The sequence below is a fragment of the Wasmannia auropunctata genome, unplaced genomic scaffold, assembly GCF_000956235.1.
Source record: "Wasmannia auropunctata unplaced genomic scaffold, wasmannia.A_1.0 LD335898.1, whole genome shotgun sequence".
Lineage (NCBI taxonomy): Eukaryota > Metazoa > Arthropoda > Insecta > Hymenoptera > Formicidae > Wasmannia > Wasmannia auropunctata.
In genome coordinates this window covers 237,904-264,263 of record NW_012026992.1, presented here as the reverse complement: position 1 = coordinate 264,263, position 26,360 = coordinate 237,904, and the positions used below count along the sequence as shown (strand labels likewise).

General features: G+C 43.4%; 1 protein-coding gene across 2 annotated transcripts; it reads left to right on the top strand.

The window, feature by feature from the left end:
* The first annotated feature begins 318 nt into the window (after positions 1-318).
* Positions 319-13,493, top strand: LOC105455552 (protein drumstick). Of its 2 annotated transcripts, none has more exons than XM_011698953.1 (3): positions 319-625; positions 6,753-7,354; positions 10,205-13,493. In XM_011698953.1, the coding sequence occupies exons 2-3, from the start codon at positions 7,125-7,127 to the stop codon at positions 10,278-10,280; spliced, it is 306 nt and encodes a 101-aa protein (XP_011697255.1). In that variant the 5' UTR covers positions 319-625; positions 6,753-7,124; the 3' UTR covers positions 10,281-13,493. The 2 variants fall into 2 exon arrangements, with proteins under 2 accessions (XP_011697255.1, XP_011697256.1); XM_011698954.1 differs by having other exon boundaries at positions 9,536-13,493.
* The last annotated feature ends 12,867 nt before the right edge of the window (positions 13,494-26,360 follow it).

The window sequence follows — 26,360 nt, the reverse complement described above, 5'->3', positions numbered from 1 at the left end:
CATCTCCTCCTCCACCACCTCCACTCCCCCGCCTCCCCGGCCGCCTCTTTTCTACCTCTACCACCGCAACGAGGTCGAGGAAGGAACATCCTGGACGTGTACGTTCCCCGTGGAATTGAGGGAGGCTACCTTCACACGATAACTGGTGGGTATCGGTGAGTTGGTTCGGTAGGGAGGTGTCTCCCGGTCCTCCAACCAGAAGAAGCCAAACGACGACGACGACGAGGAGACCTTTGGCGGTTACACACGGCGTCCTACCGTCTTCTGGTGTGCCTACCTATTCGGGCTACCAGCGAACCGAGCGACCAAACGAAGCTTCAGTCGACGCCGCGCACCCAAACGGTCCAGACCTGTCAGCCCGGAAGACACACGCGCAGCAACTCAACACTTTCACGAGCTACCGACCTACTAAGTAATATCGGGAGATCGCGACTGTTGGCAGCGTGACACTATATACGCGCACCGCAGTTCATTTTAATAACTATAAACCGCATTTCGCGAGTTTCGTTCTTTCGTTCATCGAAAGTTTACGCTTTGAAGTTCGAAGATTTTCCTCTGCGGAAGAGTACCACTGGACATTGCTCGAGGACGAATCCTTATTCGCATTTTTTTTCTATCTCTATCGGTAAGTCACTCAATTGATATCATCTCTTAGCATAGCATATCTAACATTACATGTAATATAATACATATCATTTTAATAATATATTATATAAATATTTATTTTATCTTTGAATAGAAGTAGTTTTTTTAAATAATACATATGCTAAATGCTTAATATAATAACGTTATTAATAATATTCGAAATTAATCAAAAAGATTAGTCATATCGTTTATAAATCGAATGTTTTCTACGAAATCATGTTTCTCCTCTTTTTTCCTCAATGTATCTTAGTCTACTTAATCTACTAGAATAGTACGGTAATAATCACGTTTTAAATGTATAGAACATTAGAGGTTTCATCCTTTTATAGGATGTAGTACTATATTTTGATATAGTTTCGCTTAAATATAATTCTTAAATTTCGTTCATTTATATATTTCTATAATTCTATTATAGTATTAGTATTTGTCTCAAAATTTTTTTTAATTCACGTGAAATGTCAAAATCGATACCAGGTCTTACGCTTAACAGGATTTTATTCTACCGCTAATTGTAAGCTATTCTTCATGTTCCTAAACTCTTTCTTCATTTCATAATGGAAATTATTACCTGTTCTTATCTATATTCTGTAGAGAGAACGTATAAGCGAGAATATCTACTGGATCTCCGAATTCTTGCATTTTCTTATCGTATGCCTCCGCGTGTTAAGAGTTAAATGAGCGGGAATAGATGTGGTCTATATTCACTTATGTATCTCAAGTTCTCACCCTCGAAATCGATAGCAAGTAGGGCGGTGCACGGAAGCCACTGCCGTTTTGATTGGTCCTCAAGTATCTTGCTGGTCGTCCGCGGTGATTTTACGATGGTCTCCTTCAGCTAGAATAGCTAGGATGCTCAATCCTTCTAGCGCTCGGATTTCCCTGGTAATTCGTGCTCTCAAATAGCAACTGCGATTTCTATAGGCATACATATACAAAACACACAATTTTAAGTTTTATATCATATAGATGACTTTCTAAAAAAATTCGATGATTATGATGTGTCTATTGAAATTTTTAATTTCTCGCGATCCTCGGCGATATTCAAGTGAATGATGTAACATTTACACATAATAGAGAAAGGACATGATAAATTAAATTAAAAACTAAATAAAAACTTTTGTTATTTTGTAAGCTTGCTTACTAACGCGATTTTTATCACGGTAACATACGTTTAATTACTCAAAAGGAAGCGGGACCAATTATCTTATGCCCATATTTTCTACAAGCCTTTTAAAATTTCAGTTTTAATAGAATCGTTTTAATAGAATAATTTTCCTTCTCGGTCTTATTGCGTAAAACGTCGCGCTGCAATGCAGACATGCGTCTGTTCATGATCATATGGGGATATCAACTAGAGTCGTCTGTACGGATCAGAAGCGGGATCCATCACGGAGCTACCATTTTTCTTTGGCGCCGCGCGTGGCGCGGGTCCGCGCGATAGGTAATATCTCTCGTAAGAAACGCCCTTGCGTGATCGTCCGCGTACCCCGCGTACCCCACGTTGGTACCGCGGCTCCGACGTCTAGACGGCGGAGGGAGGGTGTGGTCCCACTTGGTGGACTTCTCCGGCTGTGTTCGGTAGCGACTGGCCGAAAACCGGTAGTCGGCGGTAGGGCGGTGCACAGTAGCGACTCTTCTTTGGTTGGCTACCGGCCTTCTCGCTGTGGTGAGCGAACGAACGAGGGCTACCGCTCCTTCCTTTATTCCTCCATACACGCGAGAACGAGTGCACGCACATCGTGCCCGGACTCGCTTGGTTGGCCGTTCTCCGTTCTTCTTCGATTGGCTGCCGGCTCCTTGTACCACGCACTCCGCCCTTCGTATCGCGCGATAGAACGGAAGGTACTCGCGACTGCCCTTCTTCTATAAGGGTCTCGATAGTTCTGAATGAAATGAAATATGATACTGTGTCGGACGTTGAGCACGCGCCTCTTCTGTGTTGACCTCGTAAGGAGTAATTGTCAAATCCAGCGAAGCCCCTTTTTTTCTTATGAAGAAATCAGCGTAGAGCAATTATCTTGGGATAGGTGTTTGGTGAACTCAATTACTATTTTTTAGAAATTTTTAATATCTGGAAATTCTGGAGGTACTATGAACGTATATTATTATATGTATTATTAATGGTTATATACATTTGTAATATTGAATCCATTTTTAATGCATTTTTCTAAATTTTGCTCTTTATAAAATTTTGCTTTCATAAAAGAAAAAAACTAATTTTCCGCGTATTCGTCTCAATCACATACAGAATACAGTTTTCCTTTTATACTTTCCTTTTGCACAAATTGAATTAATGTTCATGAATAGCACGATTACCTTTATACGCTGAAGAAGTTATGTTACATGATGTCTATTTTAATTGCTTATTTAATCGTGCGCGATTCCGTTCACGTCAAGAGGAAGCCCCACTTGCTTATTCCGCTCGATTCGTTTCCCTCCCCTGGCGCAGTTCACAACAAAATTCACTTTCGCGCAGCTTCGTACATATCAAAACGGCTTCGCCGCCTATTCGCAAATCTCCTAGTCTAGTATGGCGCATCCATAAACGCGAGCGTCTACATATATATCGCATTATCATACATTACCATACATTATCATACATTAAATGAAAGCATTCGATCACGCGAACTCGGTAGGCAAAACGTGGTAGCTGGCGAACGATGTTCGCTTTCCTGCGATATACACGCGGCCGCGGCGCGCACACGAGTGCCAGTCGTTAATTCGCGCGCTCGCATTCATCCGCGCCTCGCAATCGCCCCGCAAATCTCATGTATACGCGTCCCGTTTGCACTTGCGATCTCATATATCTTTCACGCGGACATTCATCCCTTTATCCCGCAAAAATGTCATTCGAGACGAAATTATCGGCGGTTTATTGTCTGCAGTTACACTTGACAGTTGCTGGCTATTTTGATTCGCGCGCGGTCGAAATTCAGCGGGACTTAGCGGTTATCAGAGAACACGGTCATTTATCATCGGCCTCAAGATTATTTGCACGTTCACTCACCGGCCGCATCGTCTGTAATATAAAACCTGAGCGTTTACACGGCTAATGTCGTTTTTCCTCGGCACCCAACTCATTAATGCACAACTCATTAACTCTTCGCTTCGCGCAAAGTGAGAACCTGTTTCTTGCCGCAAGTACCCCGTCTCGGGTAATACAAGCGTACTGTGACCTCGTAACTCTTCGACAAGATTGCCATGTAGTAGCCGGTGTGTTACCGTTCGTTTCCACGTACGGTATATCAATATACCTGCGACAGAAGCGGACTCGCGTCGATTTGCCATTCAGAAAGTATACAAATTCAAAGGAAGGGAGGACAGGCATTTCAAAGGGTCTATTTATTCTAAACTCTCTGGAGACAAATTGTTGTTTCGTGCGATTTCTATTTTAACAGCTAGGCTGTGGCGGATGTCTGATTTGTACTATGCAAAATTTCGAGGAAGGGTAGGCATGGCATTTTAGAGGGTCTATTTGTTCTAAACTCTCTGGAGACATAAAAGTTGTTTATTTTTCGTGCGATTTCTATTTTAACAGGCTGCGTAGATGATTCGTGCTGTGCAAAATTAGAAAAGGTATCGTGAGTTTCCCTATCTGTCTCTTTACTTACGGTTTTCCTTGGGGACGATCTTGGGTCCAGAAGGTTTGCACAGAATCGTAAATCCGGATGTAACTAATACTCATCCTAACGGAAGTGACGAAGATGTTTTTCTGTCACCCGAAGACAGCTGTGTACGTATATTGTCTCCGCGTGAGTTTTTTTTTACGCTTATTATTTTCACGTGCATCAGCTGTTATCGGACGAATATTTACAAAGTCTGAATCAGCGTCGGACGTCAACGGGCAGACGAGGGCAGACGACGGCTGCTGATGTTTTTCCCGCGTGGGTAGAAGGGCGGGAGGGGGAAGAGCGGAAGGAGCTGAGCTCCTTTTTTATGGAACGCGGAGTCGCGCGTAATGCGCAGTTCCGATTAGGCTCCACCGCCCGTTAGCCAACGCTAACCAACCGGGCTACGCCCAGGCACCGCTTATTACTCATTCGGACACGCCACTTTATTCGAGCGTGCGCCGTGCGCTTAATGCGAGCCGGTAGCGACTGGCCGACGCTCCTGTACAATGGCCGCGCCGCCGCGATTGGATCCCGCGGGCTATTTTTTTTCTTCTTTAACATACCGATTCCAATTCGAGAACCGTGCCATTAGACCGTGGCGATACGATTCCGATCCCTCATTCATATCCTGAGTATCGTGTGCGAGGGAGTCCCAAAAGTAATACTTGCACGCGAGGTATAATTTAGCATATCGTACAATTCATATTTTTCCTTTCTAATTTTATATAGTGGAAGGAGTGTCTTCTCTCGGAATGTACCTATACGCGTAGATGTGCGGAAATATTAAGCGGTCAAATAACGAATTTTTGACGCGTGAAAATGACCCCAGTGGAATTCGGTTACATCAGACCTTTCGAATTATATCCAAAGTTTAAGAGACATCTCAAGGCGATCATGTTGAAAATTATGAACGTATTCAAAGTAAGATGTAAGAAATCACGAAAGATGAATCTCGAACAATTTTTAACTCGATGATTTTGAAGAATTATTTACGTGACAGAAAAAATACATTTAACATAAGGATAATATGATCGAGATAGAATAATATATGCGAACAGACCTTTTTGTATTTAATAGAATTGTCATAAACTATTTTATTTAAATTTTATTGAGGAACTTGAAAGTTAGCCCGTATATCAGTCGCATAAAAGTTAATCGGTGGCTCGTTGCTTTCGCGTTTCTTTTTGGGACTCGCGTCGCGAGCTCGGAAAATATTCTCGCGTGATTTGCGTGGCGCCGGATGGCGAGCATAAAGATTACGGATCGTACTTGCGGCGTGCATTTAGCGCTAATAGTGGCTGCTTCTCTTCCCCCTCGATTACCACGCTACAGCATCCCGTATGAATGAAACTTAAAACTGGACAGAGAGAGTCGCGTTTGAAATTAAATATGCCCGGAGGACGTGTCGGAGCTAATGATTTAAACTCGCGAATCGAGCAGACGCGCCCAATTAGGAAACTAGTCATTAATTTTTTTTCGGAAGCAGCTTTTTATAGGCATTCACACTGTGTTTTTTTAGAAACGTAATACCGAGAAACTTAACACAATAATAAGATGTAGTCACAAAACTTAAAATAGTACATTATTTCTAACAGATTTTATAAAGAAAACCTTGCTTTCTTATCATTTAACATTTATTTTTAACATTTATTCTTAATTTTATTTAGAAATATATAAAAAAAATACCAGTTTCTTACAAGTTTCTTTGTAACTTTGAAAGATTTTTATAGTTATAATATAATATTATTATGTAAAAAGTGTCGTAATACAAATTTATAAAATAAAATAAAATTGAACTTAAAGCTTACCTGACATTTGTATGAAAATTCTTAATTTTCAATTTTTCTTATTGAAGCATTAATTTAATCTGTTTTTATTTGTTGTTTCTTGCAGAATTTAATATTACGATAATGTTGTAACATAAAGTAGCGAATATTTCTTCAATTGTATCGCTGATTTGCATTGAAATTAAGCAGAACAAAGCTTACCTGTGATGTTTCTACAAAAACTGTAGCGTTCTGTATATCTTGCCTATAAAAAACGGGACTTATTACTTTTCGCATATCAAGAATTATCATATTTTAATAATACCTCGCAACAGGCTTTCCTCGCAGAATCAGCTTGTAGTCATCTTGTTTCAGGATTAACCTTTATATACATGGGCAAAGTACTTCCCTATGTCGTTCTAAAAGCGTACTCCCGATAAAATATCGCGAGAATAATTCGATCGGAGAGAATTTCTATTCCGTAAGGCGCATCGGCATGCGCGCGTCCCTCCACCTACGCATCTTCGTAAGGAATGCAAAATACTTCAGAAGTCGCTTCAACGTTACTAACCCGTTGCTCGTAGGCAACGGCGCTTCGCGTAAATATCTCGTCGGGGATACGGGCGTCCCTCTCGCGGAATACAGCTCCGCTCTCGCGACTCCGGGTGATTCCCTCGAGCGGGCGCGGAGTCAGATCGGAGGAGAATCATCGATTCTGTGCTCTTTGCAGGCAGCGATACGAGAATTCTCTCGCGACGTGGTACAAGCAGTGATCTCACTCCCAGGAGTCAGCCCGAGACTAGCTTTTGCGCGGGAGGCAGTAAGAGCGAGTCGAAGAGCGACAGTCAAGAAAGACAGATAAAGCGAGAAAGAGAGAGCATACGAAAGTCTGCGAACGAGGCAGAGAGAAAGATAAAGAAAGAGAGAGAGAGAGAGAGAGAAAGAGAGAGAGTAACGGAGAGGCACTGAGAAAGAGGACAGAGGGAGACAGAAGACGTGGTGGGAGTGACTCCGGGCGTTAGCGAGAGAGCGAGAGAGGCGGGTAGAGGGAAAGGAGAGATAGAGACTCGACCAAGAGAAGGAGCGGTGGGAATTTATAAGGATGTTCGCGATAATGCCGATGGAGACAGAGGGGCACGGCAGGGAGTTCGGCCGGCGGCAGAAGATGCGCGCCAAGTGCACGGTAGAGTTCGTCTGCAAGTACTGCCAGCGGCGCTTCACGAAGCCCTACAACCTCATGATCCACGAGCGCAGCCATAAGGACGACGTGACCTTCACCTGCGAGGTCTGCGGAAAGTCCTTCAAGCGGCAGGACAACCTCAAGCAACACAGGTACATCGCTACGTTTCGTTTTCACTATTTTTTTTTTTGTACTTTGTTAAACCGACAGTTTTTATTTTATTTTATTTTTTGTTTCGTTTTGTTTTCCCTTCGAGGACTTCTATTTTTGCGCGCTCGCACGCGGGACACGTACGTGATCTGGTCCATGATCAATCGCCGCGATCTTCGAGTATACTCTTTAGGGGGTCCCTTACAAGGGTCCGTATACAATTATGGCGTCGCGCATGTGAAAGAGAAACCCGCGACACACACACCTAACGTTGTAGAGAATATTGGCACACAAATGTTCCTCACGGAATATCGCGGCAACCGATCGTGAATCAGACGTCAGTGCGTGACTCTCACTTGCAAGAAAACCCGCACTCGAAAAGCAATAGAAAAGCCATCGGAAGACGTTTTCGTACATATATGTGCTCGTATATCTGCGCGTCCTCGCCGTTTGCCGCGCGACGAGATGGGATGATGGAAAATGATTAGTTCTCAGCCAGCAATCAGCTCGAGAAGTCGAGCTAGATTGAAATTAAGTGTCGTTAGATTACGTCATCAGCTATCGGTAGATATTTTCCTGTTGTGATTATTTCGCTTTTTTTTTACATGGCATGAACAATAAAGAATGAAAATTGTGATTCTATAGAGTAATGTAATCAATAATCATTTCGACACCGAACAGTGAAAAGAAACGTAAAGTTTCAACGATATTTTCATTGTGTATTAAATTATTTGTATTATTTATATTATTCGTCTTCATGCAATCGCAGAAACTACTTAGTCGCGGGTAAAGCTTTCAGTTAAGATGAGAGCGGCGCAAGAGCCTATAAGGAAACCGTCAAGACACCGATTTGATGTTTTCTGTAAAGTAAAAAAAAGATAGCAAAAAGAAATTAATATTTTATATTACGATTCACTTCGGGGACTGGTCCATGATTTGACAACTTGATAAGCAGCTCGTCGCTCGATGCAAAATCGCGAGACGCAAAACACGAGCCGTAACTTTTAATTAAATAGTGAAATAAAAATATCGCATTCATACAAAGGTGAATCGAATATTAATGTCATACGGAAACGTCTCACGATGGTCCTTCAGTTATAACCATTGATTAACGACGCTCGCGCAAATCGTTCCATGCGTAAGAGACTTGTCGTTCTAAAATGGATATTATAACATACATGCGTAGTATAAAGAAAAATATACAAATATCAACCGCACCCGTGTCAGTTTACAATTTTATAAGGTGTATTCTGTGTAATCCGAACTGTTCTATTTGTCGATCAAAAGACATTTTATTTTTGCTATGTGAGGATATCAACGCGCGACGAAGAAGATATATTTAAAGGTATGGCGGTGACACGATCAGAAAAGATACGATTGAGAAAGGTTTATATGAGTCATTTTTATGCATATAAAACTAGTTTAATCGTCGAAGAAAGGATGACATCACATTACAGCAGAAAAGGATTGCATCGTTTTGAGAACGACGCGATAATAAATCGTAATTAATTATGCTTTTTATGATAAATATTTTTTATTAATTTATTTATTATCGTGATAATAATAAGTTCCATAAATTCCTAAGACGTTAAATCAATGTGGTATTTTACGGATTCCAACTACTTGGAATGCAATTACTCGTGCTATATTTCATCGTTTTCCCGTTTTTCGGTCAAAATACCTCTCAAGTCGACAGGGGAGTTAAGACGCGCTAACTATCGCTTAAACGGTCACGGTGCTGGCCTCGAGAAGGTCAAAACCATTGGTTCGGCCGAAGGAGACCGCTACCGCGTTGACCTTTCGCATCAATAGCCTTGTAATGTTGCAACGTGTCGCCTTCATTCGCCTCACGGTGGATAGAGGCGCGAATCGGGAGAGAGAAGAGATCCGCGAAGATCCGCGAACTTTGCACTCCTTCTCTCGCCTACGGGCGCGAGTCGACGAGTCGGCGGCGGCCGGCGTGTCGGTTCGGCGAATCGCGCGGCGTGTGCACGCGCGCGCGCGTGAACGCGCGTAGAATCGGTCTGACCCATAAATCAGTCTGAAATAATGCTGCCCCCGCATGGAACGTGTGCGCGAGCGCGTTTGAACGAGCGAGCGATAAAATAAATCTTCAATACTGGTGGATACTAATGGATACCTTGTATGTAACGGCGGTGGTCTTGTTTTCTGTTCTGTTGTAGATGTGGGTGGCGGTGAGCGGGAGCTCTGAACCTCCTGCACCTTGACACACACACATACACACACATACAAGCACATACACGTGCACATATACACGTACATTCACACACACATACACACACACACACACACACACACAGACCCAGACTCAATACACACGCATACACAAGTAATAACAATTAGCAGCAACAATAATACGACAACAGAGTATATGGCAATAATTGCGACACTACAATCTACAATCATGCACTTTTATTATTTGATCACCCGCACTTTTTCCCGATCGCGGCGAAAGCGCGATCAACAACTGTGCCACTACCGCCACCACAGAAAACCCCAGCATGCGTATACTGCTTTTTCTTCTTCTTCTTCTTCTTCTTCTTCTTCTTGGTCTTCCTCTTCTTCTTCTCCTCTGTGTCTGCCTCTTTCGCTATTTCGTCTTCTCACTATGTCTGCGACTTTTATTACCCTCACTACGACTTCTTCATCGTCGGCTATTTCTTGTACTAACACACGGCGCGCACGGGTCCCACGCTTTAACGAGGCGGCGGAAAATGATTGATAGATAGGAAGGAAATTTAGTGAATGTGAGTGGGAAGGAAGCGAAGGGTTTTTTTTCCCCCTGGAAATGTACTCTCCTCATCTTCCGATTTCGACCATCTCTGTTCCAGGAGCATACACTCTGTTCCCTACAAGGGCTCCAACGGCTACTCAAATGGCTATTCGAATGGCTACTCTAGGTATTAGAAGCCATCCGGCCAACTACTATCCTAAACTCCCGTAGACACGCGTTTCTCTTTCTCTATCGAATGCTCTAGCTACCGACCTAGTTCTTTCCCGAATGTCCATCCTCTATTAGAGCATATCCTTCGCGTCGATCCGACATGTCGCACCTGCAAGAGATGTCGTGTTTGCGTACGGCAAGGGAATCGCGATGCTCCGTCGATTTTTGTTACCACCCTCGTCTATCACCCTCGCATCTAGTTCGTCCGTCCTGCTTCTTTGAGTTTTTTTTCGCTTCTGTTTACCCTCCTGTATTCCGAGCCTACACCCAGACGTCAGCCACATCAGAGGAATCTACGATTCGACCCGACATGAAGCACCGTCGCAGAGTCGAGAACGACGGAGGCAAGTTGGGATGCAGCGATACGACGGACAATTGTAATTTCATCGAACTTCCTTTGTAATTCGATTCACTCAAACGGGTAACGATATATTCTTGTTAAATACATGCCGAGCGATTGACGATGTTAGAAGCGTTTACGAAATTCACCGTTTAAGATATGACTGGACAGATGATATCAGATATCATGCACAATTCGATAACTCCCGCACCTCTAATAAATACAATAGTCAGCGTTTTGTATAAGATGCACGAATATGATAAAGGAAGATAGATGCGATTGCGGAAAACATGTATTTGTTGAAATATTTAGAGAAATTATTTGATTGTGAAACTTTTTTCTTGACGTGCTCTGTTTTAAATATTCACTATCCTCAGTAAGACATATTCTAATCATCTCGTTAAAAAATTTTCCGACCGATGACCGTTTCACGGTAAACGATAAAATTGTCGACATGCCGAATCGAGTTAGGTCTTCTTGTTGTGTACATAATATCGGTATTTCGATCGAATGGACAAACGACGGAAGCTTCAAGAATGAGAAGATGAGAAAATGATGTTTGCATAGGAAATCGATCGCACGATAATAAAGAAGCGAACCGGCGATTCGTCCAGGAATCGGAGCGGGCGATACACACATTCTTCCGCATTTTCATAACGGAAGCTATCACGACGCTGCTCCTCGCACGCTCCTCGGGCTAACGTCCTAAATTGGACTACGTAATAACCCACTAGCTCTATATAAGAACCAGCGCTGGTCGGAGGATACACTGTTCGCTTCTTCGCGTGCTACCGTGGACCACGCCCAGGCCCAGGAGCGACGTCTTCCTGACCTACCACCTGGCAATCAGGCCGCGGAGCTACTCGGCTTCCCCTTCAGAAAATCCATATAATTCTGCGCGACGGCGATACGACGGCGAGTCGCGCATCGCCGGGGATCGCCGGCGCGAAATCGTATACATATCACCGCGAGCGTGCGCCGCGATTGTTGCACACGAAGACACGACCGGACAACCTTGGGGCCACGTGGGGCTACAAGATGGGTTCGCGGTGGTATCGTTGACGCAGATATCAAGTCAGCTGAGATCGGTTTCCAGCGGGTGAACTCTCGGCGAGGTGTCTCTTCGATTCCGGCCGAGACGCGATCCATTGAGGTAGAAGAGGATCAACCGTTATTATTTCCGAGCGTCGATCCATATCTTTCTTTCTTTCCTCTCCTCCTTTTTTCCTGTATCATTCAGTTTCTCTTTTCCCTTTATTTTCATACCCGTGCGGATCGCGTGATGAGTAATATGGTGCTCGAAACGGTGGGCGGAAGGGAGAAGATTGCACGTGATGGAGCAATCGGCACCATAATGCTCGAAGTAGGTAAACGTGAAGCTGTACGACGTGTAGATGATGATGATGCTGATTCCCCGCTTGCTTCTCGAGCTAAACACGAGAATCGAGTGGGAAAGCACGTGTGGCGAGCATAAATATAATCGTCGCGTTCGAAATCGTTCAACTCAGATGCAAACTGCAGGAACCTTCAATTCTCATAGCGGAGTCGGTAGGAATATATTATATATGTATATGTAACCTGAGAGATTTTTAAGATATAAAGCTAACTGAAATAAGTTTGTTCACGGATCACATTCTGATTATAACCACATGTTAATGTTTTAAATGTATTTTTCGGCAATGTAAATCACGAACTGTTTAATTATATTATGCATATCATAGATTTTCGTGTATTTTCAAAGAAAATCAAAATTAAATTCGTCACATATGCTCCCATCTTATATTCCTACCTTCTCTTCTAATTTACGTTGCTTGATGCTATCGATATATCTAGATACATATATTGCGCAAAGAGATATCAACAAAATTATCATAATCAGAATAATTCTTGTGCTTCTCATTCTAACCACCCTTCGACTCGAGTAACACTCGAGTCCATCGTGATAAATTGTAAAGAATGTATTTTTTTGTATTAAATTTAATATATTTTGTGGCATGCTTTTCAAACTGTATGTACATTAAAAGGAGAATGTTTGAACGTGAGTAATGAGAGTTAAGGAATTTGCGTGACTGGTTCTAATGTATCCTTGCAACGACACCGTTAAATATCTTTTCGCTTTCCACACGACGACAAAAAAAATCACAAAAATTTCAAAATGGTGTTAGTACAATGTAATGCGTGTCTTTGCTACGGCGTCTCGAGGATATCGAGAGCTGCCATTTAGCTGTAAACTCGCACAAGCTAATATAAAAAAAAATTATATAAAAAGAACCACGATGGCTTCGGGAGCAAACAGAATTTTTTTTCTTTCTTTCTTTTGAATTCCTCTTATAGTGGAATGAAATCGCGGTCGTACTTTGTACATAGCTTAAATACGTATCAATGCGCGTCTTTAATATTATTATATTAATTATTATTATTGATTATTATTATTAATTATTATTTTATGGATGTTATCGAAATAGCGCTTAGTCATTCTGTATTGTAGCCGCCGATCAAGGGCCTCACGAGTGTAGAGCTGCATTTCGTTGTGTACGGTATCATAGGAGTGATAATAATGTTATTTTATTATTATTAAAATTATTATTATATTATATTATTATATTATTACCATGATGTATCAATATCAATGCATATATCGCTAGCTTTACACCACCGAGGGGCACACGGTCAGCCCGGTAGGAAGGTTCATGTTCTTTGTCTCTCCAAGAGAGATGAGATAACATGCGCGTGATGATTCCATGTATGCTTTCCGCAAATCCGTATTGTATTAGTGTGTGTGGGAAAGTTCCACTCCGACGGACTACAAATAAATTCGCCAAGTTGTAAAATGCTACTTCGCCCATATTTCTTTTATAAATCCTCTTTAACGTACATTAAAATGTTTGATCTCAAAATCTCCTTTCTATAAATTTTGAAACTTTTTTTCATGTTACAGGATAATTACAGGAATTTTTTGTGGTATTTATTTAAGTTATATTCGAATTTTACAATAGAGCACTCTACAGTAAGTCTAATTAATTAATTCGAATGGATTCTGATTTTATTTCATTGCAGCATTTTTTGAGTGCACGCAGCGTAGTGCAAAGTAAGAATTGTAATATAGGACATCCATTTTACAATCGCGACTGACAATTAATCTGCATCTGGTTGAGGCAAGTTGACTGAGATGACTCAATCGTAGAAATTATCGGGATAATTCATTCCTGAAGATCACACGGATTCGTCGTCACGCAAATCACAGCCAGTTAAGCGACGGCCGGCAGCTAGGCGAAGGAGAAGAGTAGCAGTGCCTGATCAAGACAGATCTCCCGCAGGCGTGAAATAGCAGGCTGCGTGAAACCATCCTTCTTGTCACAATAAGTCAACCGACGATTAGTAGTATATCGTGTTCTAATTGATGTAAAAACACGGCAAGCGTGTATTAAAATAAATGAAAAAATATAAGAATATATAAATGCTTAAATAAATTAGAGAACGGTATGTTTAGAATTTTTTTTTAATTTATCACTTCCTGACTTTGTATTTTAGTCATCGAGATTAAACATGCTGCATTAGTCAGCGATATTAAATTAGCCATTGTTTGGCGTGTTTTGACGTCTCTCGTGCACAATTCTTCCATCGTGCACTTTGCGCATTGTGCAACGCGTTTAAAGAGTTCGAAGTTGTATTCCATGAGCGAATAAGATTGCACGCGGCGCATCCTGTTCATTTTATGTTGTGGCTGGAAGCTGCTCTCACCTCCTGGGGCAAAAGTCGTGAGCTGAATGTCATGGTGATTGAATACGACCCACTGATGTGCTTCCCGAGTTGTACAGACTACGCGCTATTGGTTTTCCGCAGTCTTCTTAATGTTTCGTAATTTTCGTCTAATTGCCTCAACCATTAATATTATATAATAATAGTTCACGGTTTGTTAATAAATGTTTGTTTACAATAAATTTACGCATGAATTTATTTGTATCAAAGAAATGTTTCCAAAAGTATTCCTTCTACAAACGACTTTATCTAAACAAATCGCGAAAAGCACATAGCAGATAAAAGTTATATAGTAGATAACATACATATATAGTAGATAAAAAACAAAAATTATAGGAATCTATAGTTTTAATTTAATTGGAGAAATATTGTATATAAAGATCAATGTTATTCAGGGAACGAAACGTAGACTGTCTTCGCTACCATGATATTAATTATTAAATAAAGTTTCTCTACTCTGCAAGGCAGAGCCTGTATGTGTAGTTTCCTCAATAACATTTCAAGAAATGCATTCGCACCCGCGCCTCTTTGATCGCTGTTTATTACTGCCTCCGCGAACTCTCAACCGGGCATGCAACTGATAAAGCCGCTTAGCGTATTATACGAACGCGTTTCCACACGCTTATAGTTATGGGCGTGTGCGGTGTGTTAAGCTAGCGGGCAGAAGCTTCCCATGGAACTCTCACCTCCGCGGGCGGAAAGTGAACTTCGCGGCCGACGCGACGTTCAGGCAGTCGTGCAGCCGCCGCCGCCGCCGTCGCTGTCGTGGCCGCGATCCTTTTTCGGGTGAAAGGTTGGCGAAAAACGCTCGACGGCAGCTACCGCGGTAGCACCAATGCCACGGCTCGCTTTCACTACGGAAGAGATCAAATTTTTCTCCGAAAACATACACACTTGAACGGTAATCATTATTGACAATACGATGAAACATGTAAATCTGAGTACTTCTGTTTCATAATTTTTGACAGATCTCGATTTTTTAGTGCATTTTTTGCAATTCTCGAAAAAAATAGATATTGTTTTTCCGTTTGAAAGCGATAGTATCCTGACACAAGGGTCAGGGCCACAGAACGGAACGTAAAAGAAAGAAGAAGAAAGGAATGTGGCAGTTGAAACCGTACCCGTTATTGCGCGATTGCGTATTTACTGCGTAATGATAATTATACAGGAAGAGACAATATCAGTCTCTCTCATATATAGACGCCACTCCTCTCAAGGACCTCTTTGTTACGTTGGTGAACACGAGTCTAGATCCGAGCGCCTTTTTGCGAAAAGATCAACGGAGATCAATAAAGCAAGCTTGGCGGCGTAGTTAATCGATGAAAGCAATGAGACGAGGTCACAGATGAATACAGATACACGTAATGACGTTTACGTTATAAAATATTATTAAGCATATAGAATCGAATTGAGAAAAGGCGATACGCGAGAAGATAATCGAAGACGGTTACGTGTGAAAGTGAGTGCGATTGTGTATAGTAGCAAAAGGTGAGTGTCTAAAGGTTAAGAAGGTTACTATCGCTAAATCATCATTTTAAAGCGGATAAGGCGCGATGTATGAGATTTAAACCGCAATGTGCGTGCTGTAATAAAAAGGCATGAAAAACATCTGAAAAAACAAATAGAAGGATATGAATAAAAGGTATCAGATTAATTTATCTTCTTCCCATTCGAAACTATCGCACGCAAAGAAAATTAAAAAGTAGACAGTGATAAATACATCTCTTAATGTAAAACAAATAACTTGTTCACTTTAGAAATACGTTACAATAAAATAGAAAGTTTTTTTTTTTAATATAAAGAGATTTCTTTGTCCCACAATCACAGCCATTAGGAAAAGTCAAACACTTTCATTTTAATTGAAAACAAGGCAGATTTAAAGGAAAGTTTGAACAAAAGTCTTATCAAGAGTATATATATATAAGAACAAACTTCGCAGAAGTCAGATTGTAGTTTCACAGAGCAAAATACGAAAGCGCGCGCAGCTGTGCCTGAATGAAAGAAACCGGCCGGTGAAGGCAAAGGTAAAAAGAAGAGGGAAAAGGCGGGTGCGCGCGCGAGGCGTAAACGCGCGCGGGGATATCGTTGCGAGTTAGTATCGGAGGACGGAGCACCTAAAGGTTACTACCGCATCATCGCCACGTCAAACTACTAGCTAGATTAGTCCCCCTTGGGCGAGCACGAGGTGTGTTTTGCTCGACTAGGACTCCGTCTCTGTCAGACTCGCTCTCGTATACACGTTTCGCGACCGTGGTGTAAGCGTCCACCACACATTGCTAGGTTGGTAGGTAGGTAGGTCGGTTGGTCGCTCAGTAGGTATATTAAACGATCCAGTCCCCCGTGCTCTCCTCCTTCACGTGCCCGATCGTACTCTTTTCTTCTCTCTCTCTCTTTCTTTCTTCTACTCTTTCCCTCATTCCTCTTTCTCTTTCTCTCTCTCTCGCTCACTCTACCTGGTACTCTTTGCCGGCGCGGCTTCTAAGATCTGTGGGAGCGCCTTTCACCTAATTGTTGGCACAATATGTGAAGACGAAGCCACCACGGTTCCCATCGACTCCTGGAGATGATACTCCGACTCGTGGCGCCTAGACACAGACACTATCCGGACTCGAGAGGTCGACCGAGATCGTCTGCGACCGGAGGGGACTACAGGCAATGCTACAAGTAGGTAGGACGATAGCGCGTAAGAGGTCACCTCGAAGAGCACCGCGAAGCTTACGGCTTGGCGATATGCACGGTCTTGCCAGCGATCTCTGTCTACGCGATGTAAATGTCGTTCGAATTTTTGTTGTTATGTAGTATTTAATATATACAATATGCTTCAGCATTTTTTTAAACGCGCGTTTAAGATAGTTCTCTTTTAAAAAGAGTTAACATAAATAAGTATACCAATTAAGCGAAGATAGAGAATATTTTGTGCTAACAATAAGTGTTAAGTAAATTTTGATGCGCGTATTTATTAAAAAGCGAGACTGTATAGATACACGTACATTACATTGGATAAATTCGTGTAATCGGAAAACCAACACATACTATTATTTGTTTCTTTTATAAATATTGTTTCTTAATTTTTTCCGTTATTTTAAACTTTGAAATACTTTTCAACTAAAATAAAAATTTAATTAAAATAGAAACACTTGTTAGAATTTGAAAAAAAGAATTTCACTCGAAGAGAGTGAAGAAATTGGCATATTAAATTATAAAAACAATATAAGAGAGTTATTAATTTTAATCGATATTGATAACGCATTTTATGACACATCGTTGCTCCAAATTTCTCGAGGGATCTTCCGCTAGGTGCTTTATTTCGGATTGGAACAAACGCGAACAGAAATGGCAATGTTCTCACGCGACATTGTCCGTGGTAAATTGTGAGCTGAGCGATTTCGAGCGCGGAAACGGCGATGCTGCCCACGAGTGGAAGAGCCGCGACGAAGCCGGCGGCGCGGGGCGTCCGCCATGAAGACGACGGAGTCTCTTCCGTTGTCCCCCTTCGGCGATTCGCTACGATCTATAAATTACGAGACAAGAAAACCACCTCTCTTTCTCTCTTTCCCTCTCTCAATCTCTCTTTCTCTCTCTCTTTATCTCCGCCGACGCGAGTGAGGTCCCGTTGTGACTCACCGGTGACCGGCGCTCGACGCGCGCGACGTCGCGCCACGCCGCTCCGCGCCGCGCCGCGCCGAAACGAGCGTGCAACGGAGGAAAAGAGGTTGCACTGCTGCCGTTGCTGGCTGCTGCTGCTGCTGCGCGGACTTCAACAATAACGATTATTTACGCCGACGGTGTATCGACGTTGACGTTTAACGTTTCTCCCCCACCGCGAGGCGAACGATCCGATCGGTCCCCTCGCTCGGGAGGCAGCTCGGGGGCCACGGCGCGCGGAGAAATTATGGCCCCTCTTGGCGTAATTAATTCCAGGTGACGAAGTGAACCTGCTCCGATCGCCTCTGTCCGCGCAAGATCGTGAGGAGGAGGCTATTCAGGCGATCCTGTGTGCGGTGATCATCGTGTCGTAATAAAATTCTAGCATAAAGAATGGAAAAAGTTGAGATGACAAATGTACGCGAACAGGATAATTAATGTTTCTTATTCAACAGTTAATTCCCAGCGTAGAGTGGATTTTCAATGTCGCCTCTGTGAAACGTATGCGTTCTGTAACTCGTTCTGTCGCTACCGAATAACAAATCATCACGTTCGCCTCTATATACGGGATATTTCCTGCACAATTCGCGAGATAAACTAAAATATGATATTTATCCGGATGGAAAGTTAACGATATTGTATATACGAATACAACTTCGGCCGTCTTCCTCGTCCTAGTCCTTTCTCTGTTCCGACCGCCCACACGGGTTATTCATACATTCGCGAGAAGTATGTATGGCAAAAAGTCACGCGCTACTTTCTTGCGATAGCAATTATTCGACTCACACGAGATCATGAAGTTGCTGTGCCACTTGCGAATGTACTGACAATTCTTGGAAAATTTCACATGGGTAAACAAATTATATGGTTACTCCGCTGATAATATTAATTAATTTTGTTTTTCTACCCGTTGACGGGGAATAAACTCTAAAGGACATCAAAATTATGTTTGACAAAATAAGCAAAAATAGCAGAAAAATTCGCGTCGCGTATTTACATGTTAATTGACGAATAACTGACAGACGTATAAAGTCAGTTAATTAAATCACCCAAGAGTAAAAGTAATTGTAGCGAGAATTATCTCAGTAATGAGTTATTTTTGGAATAGATATCTCTCGATCTCTGAAAGGCCCCGGTAGAGTGATCTGTAAGAAACGGCCATCGGTAAATCTGCGGCGGACGGTGCGGACAGATTCGGCCCGCGAGACAATCTATACACCGCGCTATCCGCAGCTCTGATCTGGCCGCGTCATCGGGGAATGTGGGAGTGTCGACAAAGGATCATCCGCATCTCGAGCGAGAGGAAAGATCGGTGACAGTCGGCCGGAGAGGTGTCATGAAGAGGCGTGGAGGTTCATCATGCGCTTCGGTGTCGCTCTATCCTACCGTCCCTCCTCGTCCGTTTGGCAATAATGTCAACGTAGCATGATAATCAATTTGTTGGGCACACTTGTTGATTGGTTATAATTACTATTACAACTACATTACGCGACATGAACTACAGTTGTATTACGGTTGCAAAGATGGGCTCGAATTTGCGCGCATTTGCATCTCGCCTCGTTAATGTATATAATATTCAGACAGGCAATTCTTTGATTAATTTTTTATGGAATTCTTAGAAATTATTCTACATGATTTTTTTGTGCAGCATTTCAATCCATTGACACACAATTCTTACAATGATAATTATTTTAACAGATGTATACGTACATAATGTATGGCGCACTGATACGATTTTACATGCTTCAGACGGAAGAATAGTCTTGGGGCAAATGAAATTAGTAGAAGGACAATGTGGATCATCCTTATAAAAAAAAGAAGCATCTCTCACGTATGACTCAGAGATATTTGGGTTTCCAGTCGAGAGCTTCAGGACGATCGTTCCCGTTTTCAGTCGTTCCGGCTTCAACTACGGTTTTGTGGCTGCTCATTGGCCCCCGCGGAGGTACCGGGCCAACCGCGTCCCATTATCCCATGCTAATTCACCGGCTACGGCTGTCATTGCCTCGAGGCGAGGACTGACAAGTAACACCTCTTGGCTCGTGTTCTCCAGGACCGTAGGAGTGTCTCCTCTCTCGCTTTCCCCCCGCACCCGCCGTTCTCCCTCTCGTCACACGTCATTGGTCGTCCTGTTGGGGGGGCAGCTTCTCTTTCTACATTCTCTCTCTCTCTCTCTCTCTCTCTCTCTCTTCCTCCTCCCGCTCGCCCCCCCTCGGTCTCCGACGGTGCTCGGTATCACTTTCTCTTTCTCAGTTTCTACGTATGGTCGCTCCCTCCAACGAGTAGGGCCCCCGCGGTACCCCCGCGCTCGGCGCGGCGCTCGCGCGAGCATGAGCGAGCGCTATCCACACCCCGGTCGGGGCCCTCGTGCCTCCCCCTCAAGCGCGCACACTCCCGTGGCGACCGAAAATCAACTCGTCATGCTCGCTTCATTTTCTGCCCGACGTAAAACAGCCATTTGTTAGGTCGTGTCAAGCCCGCAAGACCGTCCGCGGGGTGTCCCGTTTCTTGTCTCTCTACGAATGGCATATCGATTGGCGATTCATGCGATCGACGCCCGATAATAAATATCCGAGAGCCTAGAATGGTGTAACGCCCGGAGAGTCTTTCGGTCCGCGCGAGCCCGGCCGGGGCCCCGCGCGGGCCCCCGCGTGCCTTACTCCTCGTATTAATAAGCGCGGTGCGCCGGGGTACACGAGGACGACAACGACGATGCGGACGGGGCCCACGACGTTAAGCAACGAGAACATAAATTTCTCGTCCAACGACCATTCGAGTGCCGCCGCGACGTTTATTTCTACTTACGTTGCCGTTATATCGTCCCCGCTGACGATCGATCGCAAATTAACGTTATGTAGCTAAATTTAATTTCACCGGCAGCCAATGGACCTGCCAAAATACCCATATTCACAAATCGCTCACGTTAATGTACGACGCGCGTCTCGTTCCCGAGATCTTTGTGAGAACCCGTGAACGTAAATTACAAATCTATATACAAATTATAAAATATATATATACATACTCGAATTCTTCTTACGTTTCTCTTTTTAATATAGTCGTCATTAAAATAACGATCTTTAAATATACATGTATATCTTTGATATTTCCCTGTAATACACTTAGAAATGTATCTAATTCAAGTTTTTTTTATTTGTGCAAGCAATATGTGCATACATAATTGTTGGATCTCAATTAATTAATTATAATTTCTATTAATAAAATGTCTTTAGACTCTTATAACTTTTACATTATTATTATTCAGATCTTTTTAATTGAAACGATTTCCACCCTGCCTTAATTCTCTTGCAACGTTTAATGGAAGTTGCGTCTTAAATTCAGTCCCCTAACGACTGAAGAACTATTCCCACTCTGATCATCGTCCCGCGGCTCGATGTATAATCCAGTTCTGCAGGCGTGAGTCCTGACCCTCCTCCCATTAGGAGGGCGCGCTCTTCCGTATGGGAATCACCGGTCCATCGGGATGACAGCGATAGTCCCGCCGGGCTCGTATTTGTTTCGCGAAATTTCACTATGTGTCCAGAACAGATTGGTGTCGCGCCGCTTAGCCGTTCGTTGGCCTCGCGGCTCGCTCGTTATGCCGCGGAGCTGTCTCGTAAATAACTGCCTTATATTCTCCCCTCCCGCCCTCCTTAGCGCCCTCCCGCCCGTTCCCTCTTACGTGCTCATTCACTCGTTCACCTCGCGCTGTTTAGAGATCCCGGCGGGCTCGGGGTTTATGAAAGGCTTAAAAACCGTAGTAACTGTGCTCGTGTTGCGACGATAAACGTGCAACGCGCGCTCCGCAGAAGGAAGCGGCGGGAATTATTGTCGAAATAGACGGAACGACGACACGCGTTTTCCGTCTCTTCTACAACCCGTCGGAGATCTCGCGGCAAACGATTTTATTATACGGGGAGAGATGCGTTATAATCGTCCGCATTTTTCCGACGGTAAACGACGGGCTTTAAAAAGCCGATGAGATGTCCGTTGGCGCCGGTCAAATTTAATAGACTTGTTACTTTATTATATCAACTCTTTACACGTAAACGGCATCGTTTACGTTTTAATCGGAGAGTACCTGAGCAGCCGAGCCATCTAAGGGATCTTACAAAACCACAGAGACATTGTAATTAGTACCATTTTTAATAGTAGGGGAGACTATTATGGGATTAAAAATAGGAGCAATACTATACATAAAAAAATTAAAAGAGATAGAAGTTTGAAATAGAGAGCATTACTTTTATCTCTTTTTAACGCTTTCATGTCATTTTTTTATACATATAGATACGTATCATTGTTGAATCTCAATTAATCATTTATGATTTTCATTAATACATAAAACATATGTCTTTCAACTCTTACTTTTACATTATTATTCAGATCTTTTTAATTGAAACAATTTTCACTCTTACAACTTTTGATCCTGTTACTTTAGTCTCCCTTATAAGAATATATTTGTATGACACGAATATTCCTTACACTATTAATTGTAAAAATTAATGTGCGCGTCATCTGACGCAAAATTTTACATCAATCTCCAAACTCAATTCAATATATACGTGAGATCGGCAAGATCTCCGACGATTTGTCACGAGGATATCTTTAGATAGGATTTCACTTTAACTACAGATATCGAGTCGGCTTGGCTGAAAATGCGATTCCATGATGTACGCTTCTAGATTACAAAGGACAAGGATGCGGACGGCGCGGCGGCAGGATGTCGTGGAGATCTACTTTGTTATCCACGGCGAGGACGTGGAACAGCCCCGCGGTTTTTAGTATGCGCGCCGTCGCTGTCTTCACACCGACTTGAACCGAATTTATGTGGCATCGGGAGCCGAGGGTGTGCATTTGAATCCGGGATGAGACACATCCATATTTTTTTTCTTTACGACCGCGCGCGTGTGCTTCGACCGCTCCGTGTGGAACCGCATGCCGGATGTAGCGCGCGAAGCGACACTTTTGCAACGACATGGTTATGACCTCGGGCACGAACGCGGAGGACATTTGTACTTCGGATTGCGAAACAAGCGTCGCGTACACTCTCGGTGCGGCATAATGCATGAGGCAAATTCTAGAGAATACTCGCAAGACTGACTTTTCTTAAAACGTTTTCTCTTAACGCGGAATTCTGCGAACGGTATGCACGTATTTTCGCGCGTTTTGTTACTATACGCATTTAATAAGCTGTTTCGTTGGGGGTATGTTGTACAATAAGAAAAGCTTCTTGTATATAAATTTCTTACATTTATATAAAACGTTTATGTAACCAAACACATTGCTTCACGCAATATGCAATGTTGCAAATATCAAAATTTATTTAAAATCCTATATTGAAGTCTCGCTTGCTAGTCGCGTTTTACTTCGACAATAAGAGACACGTGTCTCTGTTTAATTCGATATGTTAAAAAATGTGAATATTTTACCTCTATTAATACTGATACTTCAAAAGTTTCATCGCAACTTTTTATAATTAATTTTGAAGCAGTAGTCACACACGCGCGTATATGTGAATTAATATTCGTCGTGGAATAGAGAATTATCGACAGACATATATTCGATATATAAAAGACTTCTCGGGTTTTTTTTGTTATACAAATGGAACTTAAATAACCATAGAGGAATAATCGCAGAGGAGAAAAACCGCTTCGCGGGTAGCTGCCGGCATCATTCGACGAGACCCTTCGTATAGTCGTTGACAGAGCCACAAGACGGCCGCTATCAACAGGCCGGTTATATTGTCGCTACGTTGTTCGCAGGCGGTTGCGCCTGTGAAGATATATACGAGTCGCTGTCACAATCTTTCGCCAGATTCGGGAACACTCCGCGCGACGGCTGCCGAGGGTCGAGGAATACCCGACCTCCCTGCGAACGTTTAAATCGATCTTTGCCCCCTCCCGTCGGCGCGACGGCACCGGGGGCCCCAGTGTGTCGAGGGGACCACTCGAATCTCGTTACCGTGCCCAGCAGGATTCCGATTACCATTTCTCGGACAAATCGTCGCCTCGGCCAGCCCGTCGCCGCATCGCGGCGTACGCTTTAAAGCGATGGTAGACGGTCATTGATGTTGGTAGGCGGATGAGGCGAATAACGAGCCGATCGCCTCGTGCGCGCGAACCATTAGGAACCAATAGGTACCTATATACTCTTTGCAAGTAGTACAAATATGATGCTATCGAAACGAACGTCGCAACGCGGAGGACCGGCAGTGCGGATGATGCTGGCGCGGGCGGATAGGCGGGAATGAGAACACCCCCGTGCGAATGACGCGTAACGAATGATAATAATAATGACGAAGGAGTAGAGGGACGCATCGACGCGGCGACTGAACGGATGCGAGTATAGAGAGTGAAAATATATACTGTCCACTTGTTTTACCTCTGATTAATTACTTGGTAAAGTAATTAATTACTTAATAAAGACGCTGCAGCTGTTGCGATAATACCAGCAACAAGCAATTAGCAGATAGTAAATCGGTTACGATTAACCGTGCCGTTAATGAATGCCTCTCCTTCCTTCGCGAGCATATAATCTTCATCTCGATAGTAACTTGACGTACACATATAATCTCTTTCTCTCTCTTTCTCTCGCTTGCGCTATCTCCCCCGAGTATAAGAGTAGCGAAGTTATCTTTGCTTAATAAGTCTTGTGCGAATTGGCACCTAACATGACCCAACCACGCGGGTCTCCGCTTGTCGCTTATGTCGCGAGGCGAGTCGTGTTACGAGACACGCGCGACACCGATGATGAGCGGCCGCCAAATCGCGGCGCGAGCAGACGAATAGGAGGCAGCGGTAGGATGTAGGCCGTATATCAATCGGTTTATCTACTTGTCGACGCGTGTGGTCGACGGCGGGTTATGTCGCGGTTGGGCGACGCGTACGAGGCCGAGAAAACGGTAGAAGAGAAGGAAGGACAAAGCCGGCCCTCCGCCGGCGCGGCGCGCGCTTCTCCCCGATATGCGCTATTCCCTCCGCCTTATCCCGCCTGCCCTTTCCACTCTTCCGTGTCTTCTCCTTCGTACGCAGATAACGCGTTAAGAACAAAAGACATGGAAGACCGAAGAGAACGCCAAGAGACTCGCATCTCTTAACTCATCGGTTTTTTTTTTACTCTGCGCTCCGTTGTATATAAGTTTTCGAATGCGCGATTGCGGTTTTCCCTCAAAAGACTCTGTTATCCTCCTCAGGAACAATTGGTAATTATAACACATAATGTAAATGCGCGGTAGAGAAAAATTCTTCAATAATAAATATACGGCAATTGTAATCGAAATTTGATAAAAATAATTTTTCTAATAAATACTATAAAGATATACGATCATTGTATATCAATCATATATTGCAAACAAATGTTTCGACATCGCATTAATCTTTGATTTATTTATTTCTTACATTTGCCGTGATCAACTCCTGCAATCGTCGTCCGTGCTTCTCCCTGCACGCTGCATGTTTTACTCTTTCTCCGGCTTCTTCCAGTCCGCGCCTTCCGTTCTCCATCATCGTCCTCTTCTTTGTCGCCACTCTCACGGTCGTAAAACTATTCGCGGGCTCTCTTCGCCGGCGCACTCGCGGCAAACGGCGATGATTCATCGGCCATCGCGTTTCTCAATTAGGTAACGCGGGGCACGGTCTCTCTCGCAGATGGCCGATGGTTAACGTAATTTCGAATAAATCAAGCCTCTTTTTACCGGCCTCCCGACGGGAGGGCCTTACGGGTCTTCCCGCGGCCTTGAGGACGGCGCCGCGCGGCCAAAGTCGACCACTCGTAAAATCCATCCTCCAGCGTCCGTCGGACTCGACCCGAGAATCGCGGACGATTATTCCCCGTTTCATTGTCGCGTAAAGATCTGGTTACACCGGCACAAATGCGCGCCGTCGTAACGAACGCAATCGAAGCCTCCACGTTCCGTCGGACGTTTTACTGTGGGATGTTGAATTCGCGTCGCGTCGATAAAGAGATTCCAGGGAAGCGATTCAAAGCCAAATGATAATGGAGTCATAGACGGATGGGGGGAGGAGGAGCGAAAAATTTCAGGGCCCTATTTTATGATCATGTAATAAAGTAATAATTTATACAAAATATATATGAATTATTTATGCATTCAGATTCGCGTAGCTTATACGAGATGCGATATTTCGAATGCGGAAACGGCTGCTGCCTCGCCGCGAGTCGATACGTAGATGTGTCTAAAAATTGTTGAGAGAGAGAGAGAGAGAGAGAGAAAGATGAGGACATTAGGCACGGGAGCGCACAGCAGCCTTAGCGATCCATAATTTATCGCTCAAGATGCTTTCTC